The sequence below is a fragment of the Trichoplusia ni genome, chromosome 13, assembly GCF_003590095.1.
Source record: "Trichoplusia ni isolate ovarian cell line Hi5 chromosome 13, tn1, whole genome shotgun sequence".
In the NCBI taxonomy this organism is placed as follows: domain Eukaryota; kingdom Metazoa; phylum Arthropoda; class Insecta; order Lepidoptera; family Noctuidae; genus Trichoplusia; species Trichoplusia ni.
Window position 1 is genome coordinate 8,618,147 of NC_039490.1, and position 13,429 is coordinate 8,631,575.

Below are 13,429 nucleotides of genomic sequence, written 5' to 3' on the forward strand. Positions count from 1 at the left end.
CTGCTGAGCGCGACGTTTCACGGGTTCTATCCCCGCGTAGGACGAGAATTTGTGTGATCCACGAATGCTTGCCTTAATTCTGGGTGACTTTGTGCATGTGTCTCGAATGTATGTGAAATCCCACGCAACAGAAGGATAAATTAATGCGGTGCAAATTTTGTAACTTTTTGCGAAGGGATAAATTATAATCTATTTTGAAATATACATTACATATATTTCTAGATGTAAATACCATTTTGGAAAGTTCTTAAGTTGTAATGGAATGACTTTAAAATATACCCTATGCAGATGAGAGCTGAGACTTCTGCATTCTGTTTTCAGACGACAACTTTTCGTGAGTAAAAGACAAAGAAGGAGACACTTCGGCCTTAAATTTTCCCTTCAATTGTTTTTCTTTCTGAGACATATTGAGGTGGCAGATTTGTCATGACAACCTCATTTTTTGGTCAAATGATTCATATGCTTTCGTCCTTCTTGTCTTTTAATTTTACTTGTGCTACTTCTACGTCATAATGCAGTTACTGCAAGTGAGATGACGCATGTCTCTCTTTCATAACTGAAACACAACCTTTTAAGCCCTTTATAATTTTTTTCTCATTTTTGCCATAACGAAGTGATATTACTTACATATATTATATACATACAACTTATACAAAAAATAATAAAGTAAATCGTGTACTTATTGATTTAGAAATCCATATTCCTTGCTTATTAAGAAAATAGTCAGACCTATTACCCACCTAGATGTGTAGGTACCTACATATTACTATATTTATAGAAACAGCCTTGTCATGCTCACGTTAGTTCTGTGACTCGGTCGTATGGTACTTATTGTTATTAGAGCCAATACATTAATTATAGACTATTTTAAACATGACGTAGAAAATATTTTACAGAATAGCGAGCGAAGATGGTCTAAATCGAACGTTTGTTCATTTGTTTCCATGCATCTACTTGGAGTAAATGTTTGTGAGTTGGTTTTACTGGATTATAAATCGTCTTGATCGTCTTAAACGATTCGACGATATTGTTGATTCAGCCTAAATGGCTATATACATTTTTGTTTCATTTCTCTCAAGATATCAAATAATTTATTTATTTATGCTAACACGGATTAGCAATTAAGTTAACACGGAATCGGGAATAGAATGTGAAGAGTAGAAAAAAACATACAAATAGCAGTTATTTTTCTTACATTTGGATTGAAATCGATAATTCTTTGAAAGGTGTTAGACTGCATAGTCTACAAATGCGAATCTACAAAACCCAGTTTCTTAATAAGTAGAAATTAATGAAACCGCCCACAGCACGGGGCATGATAGACATAAGTCAGTCTCGATATCTTATCATGAATATATTACTGTCATTCAAAATCGCAGTAAATAAATTATAGATAAATAAATCAACACTAGGATTTATTATGAAACGACCCATGTATAAATTCATGAAATGTTTTAGCTCTTTCAATGGACTTCAAAAATGAGGTTTTCAGTTCGTTTGTATTTTGTATTTTTTTATGTTTGTAACCTCAATGCTTTGCTCTGGAAATACCGGTTTTCTTGGTACTTTTTAATTTAACGTGAAATAGAAGTCATTTGTAACCAAAAAGTTTTTGTTGGTAATACAATATTAATTCAACTGCTACACATGGGCTACGTGAAGACGTAAAGGAATAAGCTTTCTTGCAAAGATACAGGATGCACGCGTAGACCCTCAAAGGCTTAGGCTTTACCGCAGTCATATGGTACCTAATTGGTGGACTCGCATGATAGCGCACTTCACGACGACGTAAGGCATATGTTGCAGGCAGAATAGAGATAGCGAGTCATTGTGAATCAGATCCCCTCTTTTCGCATGCGGAATTTGAAAACGAAGATCTGAATTATAAGAAATAGCAAAAAAAAAAAAAACAGAAGCTATGCCTCGATCAGAAAAGTTTAAATATATTTTGTTAGTGGCATAGTAAATGTAACTATATTTGCAATTATATTACTGGCTTTAAATGAATAAATAAAACATTCTTCGTAAGCGTTCTTCGGAAAATTCCCCTGAATCATTTTTAACAGGAACTCGTATAAATAAGTACATCGACACAATAGCCAGCCCTATAATTAATGATTACATAATTTCCTTGAAATCGTAGCCATAAAGATTTCCTTGTTTTACTAGCAGGAAGAATATGTTTTGAAAGATGTTTGGTAATAAGTTTTGTCTCGTGTAAGAATAGCGAAGTTTTCCTTGTTTTTTTGGTATCTTAAAAGGGTTTTATACAAGTACGTAAGCTGTATCTTCAGTGCTAAGTCTGGCAGAAATAATAAACGAGTTTGTGTAAAAACACATACTTTAATAGGACGTAAGTATGTGCAACTTAATGTATTTTCTTCATAGATTCTTTAACTTGTTAAACATACCTATGTACTAATAAATGTTTAACGAATAACTTACTTTAAGTTTATTGGCAAGTATGCGAGTCAATAATATCAAAATCAGATTAATGTTTTAAAGTCAATTTTGAATTCGATTAATTTATATGTTGAGATTGAATCAGGCTTTGTGGGAGTAAAACTCATGTTATTTTAATAAATTTAAATAGGCAGATTGCAGGCCTTGGATATTACATCGGCCTATGATAGTAATGTGATTTTAAACCTAGGTTTAAAATCAAAAATATCTCAAACTCTATCTATATAACACTTCATTCCGACAGCAGAGCCACCTATCGGCAAACGTATGAACTTCTACTTTTTTCTTGCTTGTTATAGTTTCAATATGTCGCTCAAGAGGTCGCTTTGCGAAACGTGTTCGATGACCAAAGTCAAGGCCAAAATGGATTCATTGACTGATTTTTTTATACTACTTTATTGATATACTGAACTTTTATAGAAGTTCGTTAGTAGGTACTTTAAAACATACCATTTGAATTGTTTTTTGATATTGTTTCTAAGCACAGGTAGACACGATGTCTCTCAGTTACCGTAGCTACAAAACCAGTTCCAGTTTGGAGCAATTGGGAAAATACTTTCCAATTTTCTTTTGATAGACTTTTTAAGAATCTGTATGTATTTAAATTGTGATGTAATTGTAATTGTGGTGTAGTGATCTTCGCCATGCCTGCTCTGTATCTGCTACAGGTATGAACATGAGCTAATCCAAAGTATGTAGGTGCAGAACTCTATGAGTCAAATATGGAAGGAAAGTATAAATATTGTGTAACATACCCTCGGCAGCAGTGTTTCTTAGTGGAGTCTCTCGCATCGTTCACTGTCATACTCTGGATCGTCATTTTTCAGACTCTGAAAAAATAAAATTGTAAGGTTACAATGACGAAGAAGATAACGATTGTCCGGCCAGGCCTTGATGTAGTGGTGAGGGCCCCTGACTGTTATTATGAAATTCGTGAGTTTGTGTGAGCTGGGAATCGATCCCAGCTAGTAGAAATATTTGTGTGATGAGTGCGATTTTTTGTTTTATCTCTGGTTGTAATTTTTCTACAATATGTACGTCCCTATTTGGAAAATTATAAGTATAATTATCACTTGTCTAGTACTCATAACAAAAGCTTTTCTTAGATTAAAACTTAAATTCTAATATACAAAATACATTTGAGTGGGCATGGGAACAACGACCCCGTTATTCCATATTTCAATGGCAGTCGATTATTTATTCAGTTAAAGTAGGTACTAATGGATTCACTAATCAAGAGTTTACCAAATATCGATTACTTCAAACACAACCTAGCGTAGCCAATGATCATTAAAAAGATCATATTATTATGCATATAAAAAGCGCTGTTATTGACTAAAAGTAGCGACGAATACCAATAGCAAATACTTCGATACAGATAATAAGATAATTTATTATGATAATGTCCACTATTTATTGAGTCTGCTGTCTGGAGGACGAATCTGTTAAGAAAAAATATATGGAGTAATTTTACTAAATCAGACTCTTCTGAAAAAGGTAATTCTTTTGTACATACTTGCATTCAAACATAATAATATACAGACGTTTCGTTCAGTACGTTTAAAAAACTTTCAGTAACAGAAAGCTTTATTAGGCTTTATGTAATAATTTTCTTTAGTTATATGTGGAGACGTAGTGATTTTACTTTAGCCTATTTATATTATATTTCGATATGTAATTCGATGCAAGATATGTTGTACAATTGTTTGGTTCTCCCAACACCAATATTTAATATTGTGTTCATTACCGTATTCCCTCGGGAACGTTTAGTAAATTCGGGTAAAACACGCGTGTCGCCGGGGATTTGGGAATACCTAATGGGAATACCGAATCATCCATAAAAATAGGCTGTTAAAGTAATAAAAAGAGCTTCATGTAAATAAAGTATTCAGATGAGTCCGATGAGACTTGAAGCCGATCCCAAAATAACTTGGAAAGGTAGTTTCGAGAACGGAATTTCTTCTTTCTGAAGTTTGCTAATAATTTTACTTTTATTCGAAAAGTTTTGGTGATTAATCTTGTGATAGTTTAGGGTAGGACCTAGATATACTTAAGTAGTGTAGGTAGATCCTGATTGCCCTTTCTTCGGATAGGAAATTATCAAATGACTCCTTTCGCTTTGAGTTGAGCGGAATCCAATGTCAGACTTCTAATGACTGAAACCCACCCATGTTCCTTAATTTTTCCTTCATAGGGGCCAACCTGCCAACCGGCAACCCTTTCGGACAATACTACAGTGAAGGCGTTGTGGAAGCAGCACGTGTTGCAATGCTATGCTTTTCCACCTATCGGCTACAAAAACCGACGTCACCCGGCGGTTGGTTTTAGCCAGTAAGAGTCTAACGCTTCCCGTTTCTACCCCCGAGATTGACAGGTTTTTTTTATTGTTCTCCGCTACCGTTAAAGAATACCGCTCAGTAATAAGTTAAAGACGATTACATATATCTATCTATTACATTCTCACAATAGCTGACAAGAACTGTAGATTGAATATTACTTCCTTTGTCTCTATTAATAATATTTGCGAGTACTTTGACATGCTGATTATATTATGTAAAACAATGAAGAACAATTGATTGCAAAGGGATGATATAATGATAACAATTAATGGGTAATATAACATAGGCTGCAATACACTTGTAGAATTTTTTGTTGTCTTTGGTAAGAATCATTACTCCTTTTTCGGACGGAGAAAGTTGGTGACCTTTTACGCCCTAAGGGCTAGACCGATTATGATAAATCTTGGTATGGACGTAGTTGTCATATTGGATAATAAAATTTGGTTTTTCTTTTTCAGCTATACCTAACTAAGGAAAGTTCTGCGCAAGATTTTGGGTCCAACCAAAAGACAGGATGGCAGCTGGCGAGCTCGGAAGAATGCTGAAATTGAAGAGCTTGTGGCCGAGCCGAGTATCATTGGCATCACCAAAGCGCACCGATTACGATGGCTCGGACACGTAGGACGCATGGGGGAGGATCGAGCAGCTAAAAGAGCGTATCTGGGTCAACCAACAGGACGCAGACCTGTTGGTCGCCCCAGGTACCGCTGGCGGGATATGGTGGAAGCGGACCTACGTGAAATCCATGCCAACAATTGGCAGGATACAGCGCAGAATGGAGAGTTCTCGTTTCGGAGGCCAAGACACACTTCGGGTCGTTGAGCCGAGAAAGTTAGTTAGTTTTTTTAACTATGATCCACGCGGAAAAAGATTAGTTCCAGTAGATAAAAAAGTAAGCAGAAAGCCCTCATGTAATTCTCATTCCATCATTATAAAACTTACAAAACTTTTGTTATAAAAACTCAGCAGAGCAAGCAGAGGTCTTGAGTTCCAGCAAATCTTCTGAGTCCTTCATCATTTTAACTTGAATAATATAAATAATGCATCAAACAACAATTTACAAAATAACCCCCCTAAGTTTTTCTTTTTCTTACAAAACAGCTTATAACTTTGTAAATCCAGATAATTTCATTAAAACTTTAGTCGTAAATTATAGAAGTTTCATATTTCTGACGCTTTTGAAGCGGAGGTCACGTGTTAGATGACTTGGCTGCAATTTTGAGAATTCACCAGCTCCTCTTGAACCAGATATGTGGCAGTGTGTAAGGGAGATGCACTGATCTAAACATATTAGCATCCTTCTTCCACGCTGACAACAGTCCTCTACAGGCTTCAAGAGGTAGAGGTACAGCCCTGATCGTCGCACAGGAAACATTCAATTTGAACGAATTAATAGGGTTTGATCATTTTGACAATTCGAATATTAAATAATGTATGTGATGGAGCACCACTTCATTTGAACAGTCTTTGTTAGGTTCAATAAGGGAAATGTTAGTTTTGGGTTTGATTGCACGGATAGGCAAATGGTTGGGCCACGAGCCACGCCAAACATTTAACACGCATTTGTGTGTTCCTTGAATAATTGTCTTGAGTGTGGTTGTTTTTGTGCATGTGGCTTGAATGTTTATGAAACTTCCCGCGTCACAAGGGCCTTAGTGCAGGTTATGTTTAAGAAAAATATAAAAGAAAGTCCTGCTAAACTCGCAGTATGAGCTGATATGATGGCTGTTATATTATTTGGCAAATGATCTGTTTTAAGAGTACACGGTTTACGCAATACGCTACTGATCTAGGTTTATATCCTTACACGACCTTACTGATAAGGCAGATATCATGTAAACTAATTTAAAGATTAGGAAATAATGCAGATGTTTTTACGAATTCCATAAAAGACTTAAGATGTAGACGAGTATTATTAAGCAACCTAATCTTTGACACGTTTTATAATGTCTAGCAGGTTCTGTCTTCCTACTTTAGACACACTGATAATTTAATGCTTTATGGTGATGGGATCATCATAAAAATCACATTACTACAACGCTTTACAATTTTACTTTTAGCATACGATACGTCCGTAATATTTTACGGAGATATATTGTTACCAAGTAATTTAATAATTGTTAATTGTTACACATCATATACAATTTCATTGCTCCATTTGAATTAAGTGAAGAAAGAATGCTACGAAAAGAGATTTGCCTTTCTTTGAATGGAAAATTGTTGGCATTAGTTTCGTCAGGCAGCATAATAGGGTAAGGTATTTCAATATAAAAAAAATATCATTATAAAATTATATAATTTAGTAAAATGCCCTATGAGACTCACATTCCATCAATATTTAATGCATTCTACACATAAAACCTTACTCGCTTTAAGAATAAACAAAATAAAAGCAACTGAGCATCGACTTTTTATTTATATAAAAGTCCACAAAGCTAACCTAATTAGATCTGGTTGCTGTGACCATTGGATCCGTGTTTCTGTCTCAAAGCCTCCAGTTCAGTTCAGTCCGAGTCAATTAAAGGCACCGTCGTTGCTCTGCGGATAATTACTTTAGCTGTACTCCGAGCACATTAACTTGTTGCGTAAACAAAGACGGACAAACAGAAATGAACTGCATTTTATTTAATGTTATGATATTTCCTGCGCGAAAGTGTACAAGTACAATTTTAGTGGTTTGGATTTTGAGGATAATAAAATAGCTGCACCGTCAAAATGTTTTCGGTGCATTTTTTTTTAATAATTTGTCAATTACAATATACCTTTTTCTAGTACACCTTTTAATAAGTTATCACAGGTATAGGCTTTGTTTGTCTTCGGTTTTAAATCCCCAAATTTTATCTTTAAAAACTTCTAAAATTTGATAACAAAGATTAAATATATAACTTTATGAACTGACCCGTCTTGCATATGTTCGCCCAATAAAAACAATGTGTTCTTAATTAAATCAGATTTTTTTTAATCTTCCTTCCCAAGCACAGATCATTTCCATACAATACTTGAAAACAATAAAAAACTGGTTTAAATTATTCATCGCTGGTCAATGATAGCGATAGACCATCGTCCATCACTATTTGATCTAATCTTTTGAATAGATACATTATGTTAACCATGGAACATACCTATATGAATATTTTATTTGTTATGTGATTTTGAATATGGCCTTCGTTTTTAAACAGATATTAAATAACATTTGTTGACATAGCAACAGTGCATACTATGTTAATAATAAATAGAGGGGGCTAGGTCTTGCTCGTTTGCTCTTCCAACGTTTATCGAGGGTCATAGTCAAATCTTGCGATAAAATTACTGAAATAATAAGCTTTATCTTGTTATCCTGGGCCCCATTCCGCTATTGATCCTATGAATTATGAGAATACGAATAGTGTCATTAAAACAGTTTCCTTTTATTCATCGTATCGCTTATTACTATTATAAATATTTTTAACTTAAGTGATTATATTGAACTGAAACTACTTTTAAGAATTTTATCGTGGTTTAATTTTAGATTTTAGTTCCCGACGTTTCATAGTCTGCCCGTGACCATGATACCTGCAAAGGTTTCGATGAATATCCAGACGCACGTGCGCTCATAAGTAAAATCCCTTAGGATTGACTTCAGACTTTCGAAGCGGTTCCTTTTAGCGTATTACATATTATAGTCCGTATATGGTATCAAATAGTGATATTCAAATCATTATGCTGAGCATCCAGATGAAATTAAAATACCACCCTGTGTTACTTACAATGTTTTCTCGTATTGTTCGCGAACATTTAGTAAAAAAACGATTATATAGCCATCCACGAGTTAAAGAGGTGGCAGTGTCCGAAACTTATCAAGGAGGTTTTAGTGATCTTCATCCACCACGTTTAATACAATTAATAGAAAAAAGAAAACAGCTTCTGAATACCGAAACAAACAATATCTCAATTCTATTGATTGATTTCTCAAAAACTTATTTTACGATACAGCTACAATGAAATCTTCCTCGATTTTGCAATTCCATCTGAATTGTATGTAAAGATATTGAAATGTGATTCCCAGTAGTCTCAGTTCATAAAACAGACTTAGTATTCATTTCATATTGCTATCTAGATATAATTGTGTTAGCTTTATTGTAAAGAAATGTCTGGTCTTCGTTAGCGATTTCTGCGTAACTGTAGTTTTTTGTTTTCATTATTGCATGAGCTATATTCTCAGAAAATTGTATTGAATAACTAAATGCATCTGGTGTGTATTGTAAAGTCACGTTGAGTAAAAAGTTTTGAAGCTTATGTGTATGTTTTCTGGTCTTAAATCCTCGCTGTATTCATAACAGGCTTCTACATATAGTTTTATTTGCATTTGATATTATTTATGAAAGATAAGATAGCAAATAGTTTTTTTCTGTAAGCAACGACTTCCGCATTAGTGAATTTAATTCTAGTTATTTACTTAGTTCTTTAAACATGTGTGTTAAAAACGTATGGCCGTGACTATTGTTATCTTTAATTTTACTTAATAGCAATTTACTCACGTATATCTATCGGGATCGTCCGTCTAGTTTCGGACCCAATCGGGTTCCTTAATCATGAGCTAAAACGGCGGTAGGATCGCGATGCGAAATCGAGTAATTATGAATCCCCAATACAGTTATTAAAATAATGTTGTTCTAAAACAATATTTTTCTCCATTAGCAATTAAGCAAACATTCTCCTTAAAATCGAGAATGTTTGCTTAATCGATTTCACGACTCACTATCTTAATATATATATATCTCGTGTCACAATGTTTGTCCTCAGTGGACTCCTAAACCACTTATAATATTAACCGATTATAATAAAATTCGCACACCATGTGAGAGATAGGATTGTTTAAATCTCAAGGTATAGTCGCAATTTCTTTTAACCACGCGGACGAAGTCGCGGGCAACAGCTAGTCTTATTATAAATATTTACTGATAATTTTACACTTCTTTTAGTATTTGATCGTTTTTGATTTCAATATCATACTTCGTTTACTGTATTGAATAGAAATAAAGTCATTGTTTGTAAAGATTGAAAAAAACTTAGTTATTTGAGCAGTGTGTTTTGCTTTTGTAAACACAGTTGGTAACAGTTATATTATGCTGTTTAAAACAATGCTGTTATTAATAAGTTAGGCATCAAAGAACGTTAACATCTTTGTACCATATTATGTATATTCCCACAATGTACTACAGTAACAATAGCTATATAAAAGAGGATCTCCGGACGTTAATCTATATTAACAAACATTTTAGATGTTGGATACTTGGATCATTTATGTGTGTACAAAGTTTTATGTGTGCTCACGATCTTTTTTTTAAAACGACTCCCGAGTTATACCATTAATCATTGAGTCGCGAGGGTTGTCACAAACATTCAATACACATATACCAAGACACTCAGACTCAGGACAAATATTCGTGGATCATGCAAATGCTTGTCATACGCGGGGATCGAACCCGCGAAACGTCGTGGTCTGTGTGTGGAGTGATGACCTCAACCACTCGGCTATCCGTGCAGTCATAAGAAGCTGGTTTATCAAACATTCGCGTTGCTTGAAGCTCTTTAACGAAGTTTTATATTTCAGTTTGTTTGGATCATTTTTCACTTGGTTAGAGTAGTTTCGACAAACAGGTTGGGGTCTAATGTCAACATTTTTGAAACAACTCGAAATATGAAATCAAACAAATTTTTGAAAAAATACCATACTTACCACATGTCATGTTATAACATGTGGTAAGAATGGCATAGCAAAAAGTACAGAATACGACAAACATATATAATTTTGTTACAATATTTATTTATTTTCTCTTCACAATAGGTCGGTAAGTGAATTGAATAGTATAGCATACATCGTAGGTTGCTAGAGCAAGGCTGGTGCTTGAAGTACACTTTATTGCAAGCCTGTACTACAGGCATCCACTACAGTCACATAGTGTCGCAATGAGCCTTCTTATCGCTAAAAGGATAAAGCTTTTTACAGACAAACTTATAAGCTTCATTCAGTAGGAACAACCTCTAGGTATATACGCAAAGAAAATATTATATAACAGCAGAAAGTAAGAGAGAAGAGGGCTCATAATAAAGTTATGTAAGACATGTGTGGCGAACACAAGTAACTTAATAGTGATTAAGTGTTGGGACGAGGGGATAATCACTGTTAACTCAACTAACATATTGTGAAAGTGTAAGTAAGTTAATTTATAAAGACTTGTTAGTAAGGGTTGTGTGAGCTATCTATCTTTATGTTCTATCACAGGCGTTTCAGGTTGGTAATAAGACCCCATCTTTTTTTTTGACCTCTCCGCTTGGAATATATTTCGTCCAGGTTTTGGTAAACAGTCTGTAATGTCTCTCTACTGACCATTCTCTTATAATCCTGTCTTGAATAGTAGTTATAGTCGTTAGTTTTTTTATAAAATATAGTGAAGATAAAAAAATGATGTCATGTCTTTAAAATCAGCTTTTTGTTGGCTGTAGATTTAGCTCAAGGGATTATAAATGATTTCTTAATATATTGAGTCAGTTTCTTACTGGACTATGTTATCCTTACTATTCCTTACTAATATTATAAATGCGAAAGTAACTCTGTCTGTCTGTTTGTCTGTTACGCTTTCACGTCTAAACCACTGAACCGATGAACCTTGAGAAAGAACGGGATAAAAAGTATCCTATATACTTTTTATCCCGGGCTTTTGAAGAGAAGGAAACGCGATATAACCGACCTCGACGCGGGCGGAGCCGCGGGTGGAAAGCTAGTAACAAAATAAATATACTGTTCAATAGACCCCAGATTTAATGACTTCTAAGTAGCAATTAAGTCTGGGGAAGTCTAATTGTGGTATCTTTCAGGTAATTCCCAGGTTTCGGACAAACCACATCTTCCCCATCTATTCATGTTTGCACTTAACTATTTAAAAATAAACATAGCATTAATACCACCAAAATTTGAACAAGTACTTCGATAAGAACCTTGTAAATATATTTACACGTGCTCAATAACTAACAGCCTCAAATACTGTATTAATTAGCACATTGCTCGCAAAACATGCAACGAAAACGTAAAGAATTACACACTTATAAAAAAGCAATGTAAGCATGTTACTGTGTAAGCAATTTAGCTATTACAAGACTAATATTGTGTGAAGGAAAAAATTGTTAAAATTATGAATATTTTTTTAAACGACTCCACTATTCACGAATATTCCAGTCATACGACAAAGACACCCAAAGTCAGGAGATAAATTCTTGTATCACACATGTCCTACGCGGGGATCGAATCCGCGACACGTCGCGACCAGTGGGTTTATGGTGACCTCAATCACTTGCCTATCCGTGCTGTCAAGTCAAATGTTTTTTTTTTCTAGTATCTTATGCTCAAACTATTAAAAAGTCAATCATGGTACTGGATAATGCAAGTTTAATAATAATGAAGTTTAATTATAATGCAACCAATATTAATCTAGACTAAAACCTATCTGCTAGCAAAAAACCATTTAAATCTGCTTAGTCGTTTTCGCGAAATGAGGTAACAAAAATACCATCACTGAGACATTGCAGGTTAGTAAAATGTAAATAAATCACAACGTTATCTGATGCGATATCAGTACAATAACTTGTCTGTTTTGCTTTAATGAATGAAAACTATTGTTAAATATTAGTTTAATTATTGTAAGAATAATTTAAATTTAATTACAATGGCTTGAGGCAATGTCATGCTCAAAAAAGCAAAAAAATATTAAATAATACATACCTTTTAACATGCACACGACAAATCCAGATTATTATTTACTCACACACGCACGATTCAATTTTATTTGGTGACCATGAAATCACAAATATTAAATCACATCCAATAAAATTTCACTCGAAACAACCTTGACCGAAACTGTATTCGGAGATGTGACACACAATACGGAATAACACGACACACGTATCAGAGAACGCGCAATCTAATGAAAAATTACGGACAATTTAAAATCTAACCGGGCAATTTAATTTCTAATTAAATTTAGCGAAGAAATGTTTTTCGGTCGCGCGGGACGCGTGCGCAGCGAGCTCTTGATGCGTGCGATCAGACGTAACAGCTAACACAAGAGTCAGAGGCGCGTCACTATAAAGCCGTAGTTAAAACTTTTTTATACACTTACTCATCCTTTTTAGGGTTCAACGGGCAAGAGAACCGGATTCTTGATCGTTCTTGGAACTAGTTTACGAGAACGAGAACCTTGATTGATGGAACGATCTCGTATGATGTTATGCATTTTATGTAATCGCATAAATTGTGTATGAATATTAAAGAAAGCATTCAACTGTATTAATGTAGTCATTACTATTAAATTAAATTTACTATCTTGTGATAGCGAACGGTTAATTGGAAACAAGTCTTTATAAATCAACTTATGAAAACATCTGATTGCTTTTATAAATTCTATAAACATTTACTTAAGGATTATGAGCAATGAAAATAAAAGAATGAACAAAGAAAATAAAGCTTCTATTCACGAGGGAAAGAGAGAGAATCTGAGAGGTCAGAGTTCGCTTACGTTTCAAGGACAATTTCAGATTGTTGGCTGTCAAAGATTATAACTTTGATTCCCCTTAAGGAAGATGAATGTGTT

The 13,429-nt window shown here is 34.3% G+C and overlaps 1 protein-coding gene across 1 annotated transcript in view; it reads right to left on the reverse strand.

Annotated features, from left to right (window-relative positions):
- The window catches only part of LOC113500344 (glutathione hydrolase 1 proenzyme-like), an 85,534-nt gene extending 72,626 nt beyond the window's left edge, over positions 1-12,908 (reverse strand). Inside the window, exons 1-2 of the mRNA XM_026881101.1 lie at positions 12,562-12,908; positions 3,219-3,293 (exon numbers count right to left, since the gene is read on the reverse strand). Of these exons, the coding sequence (XP_026736902.1) occupies positions 3,219-3,283 (65 nt within the window). The 5' untranslated portion in view covers positions 3,284-3,293; positions 12,562-12,908. The remainder of the gene's footprint in view (positions 1-3,218; positions 3,294-12,561) is intronic.
- Between the last annotated feature and the right edge of the window lie 521 nt (positions 12,909-13,429).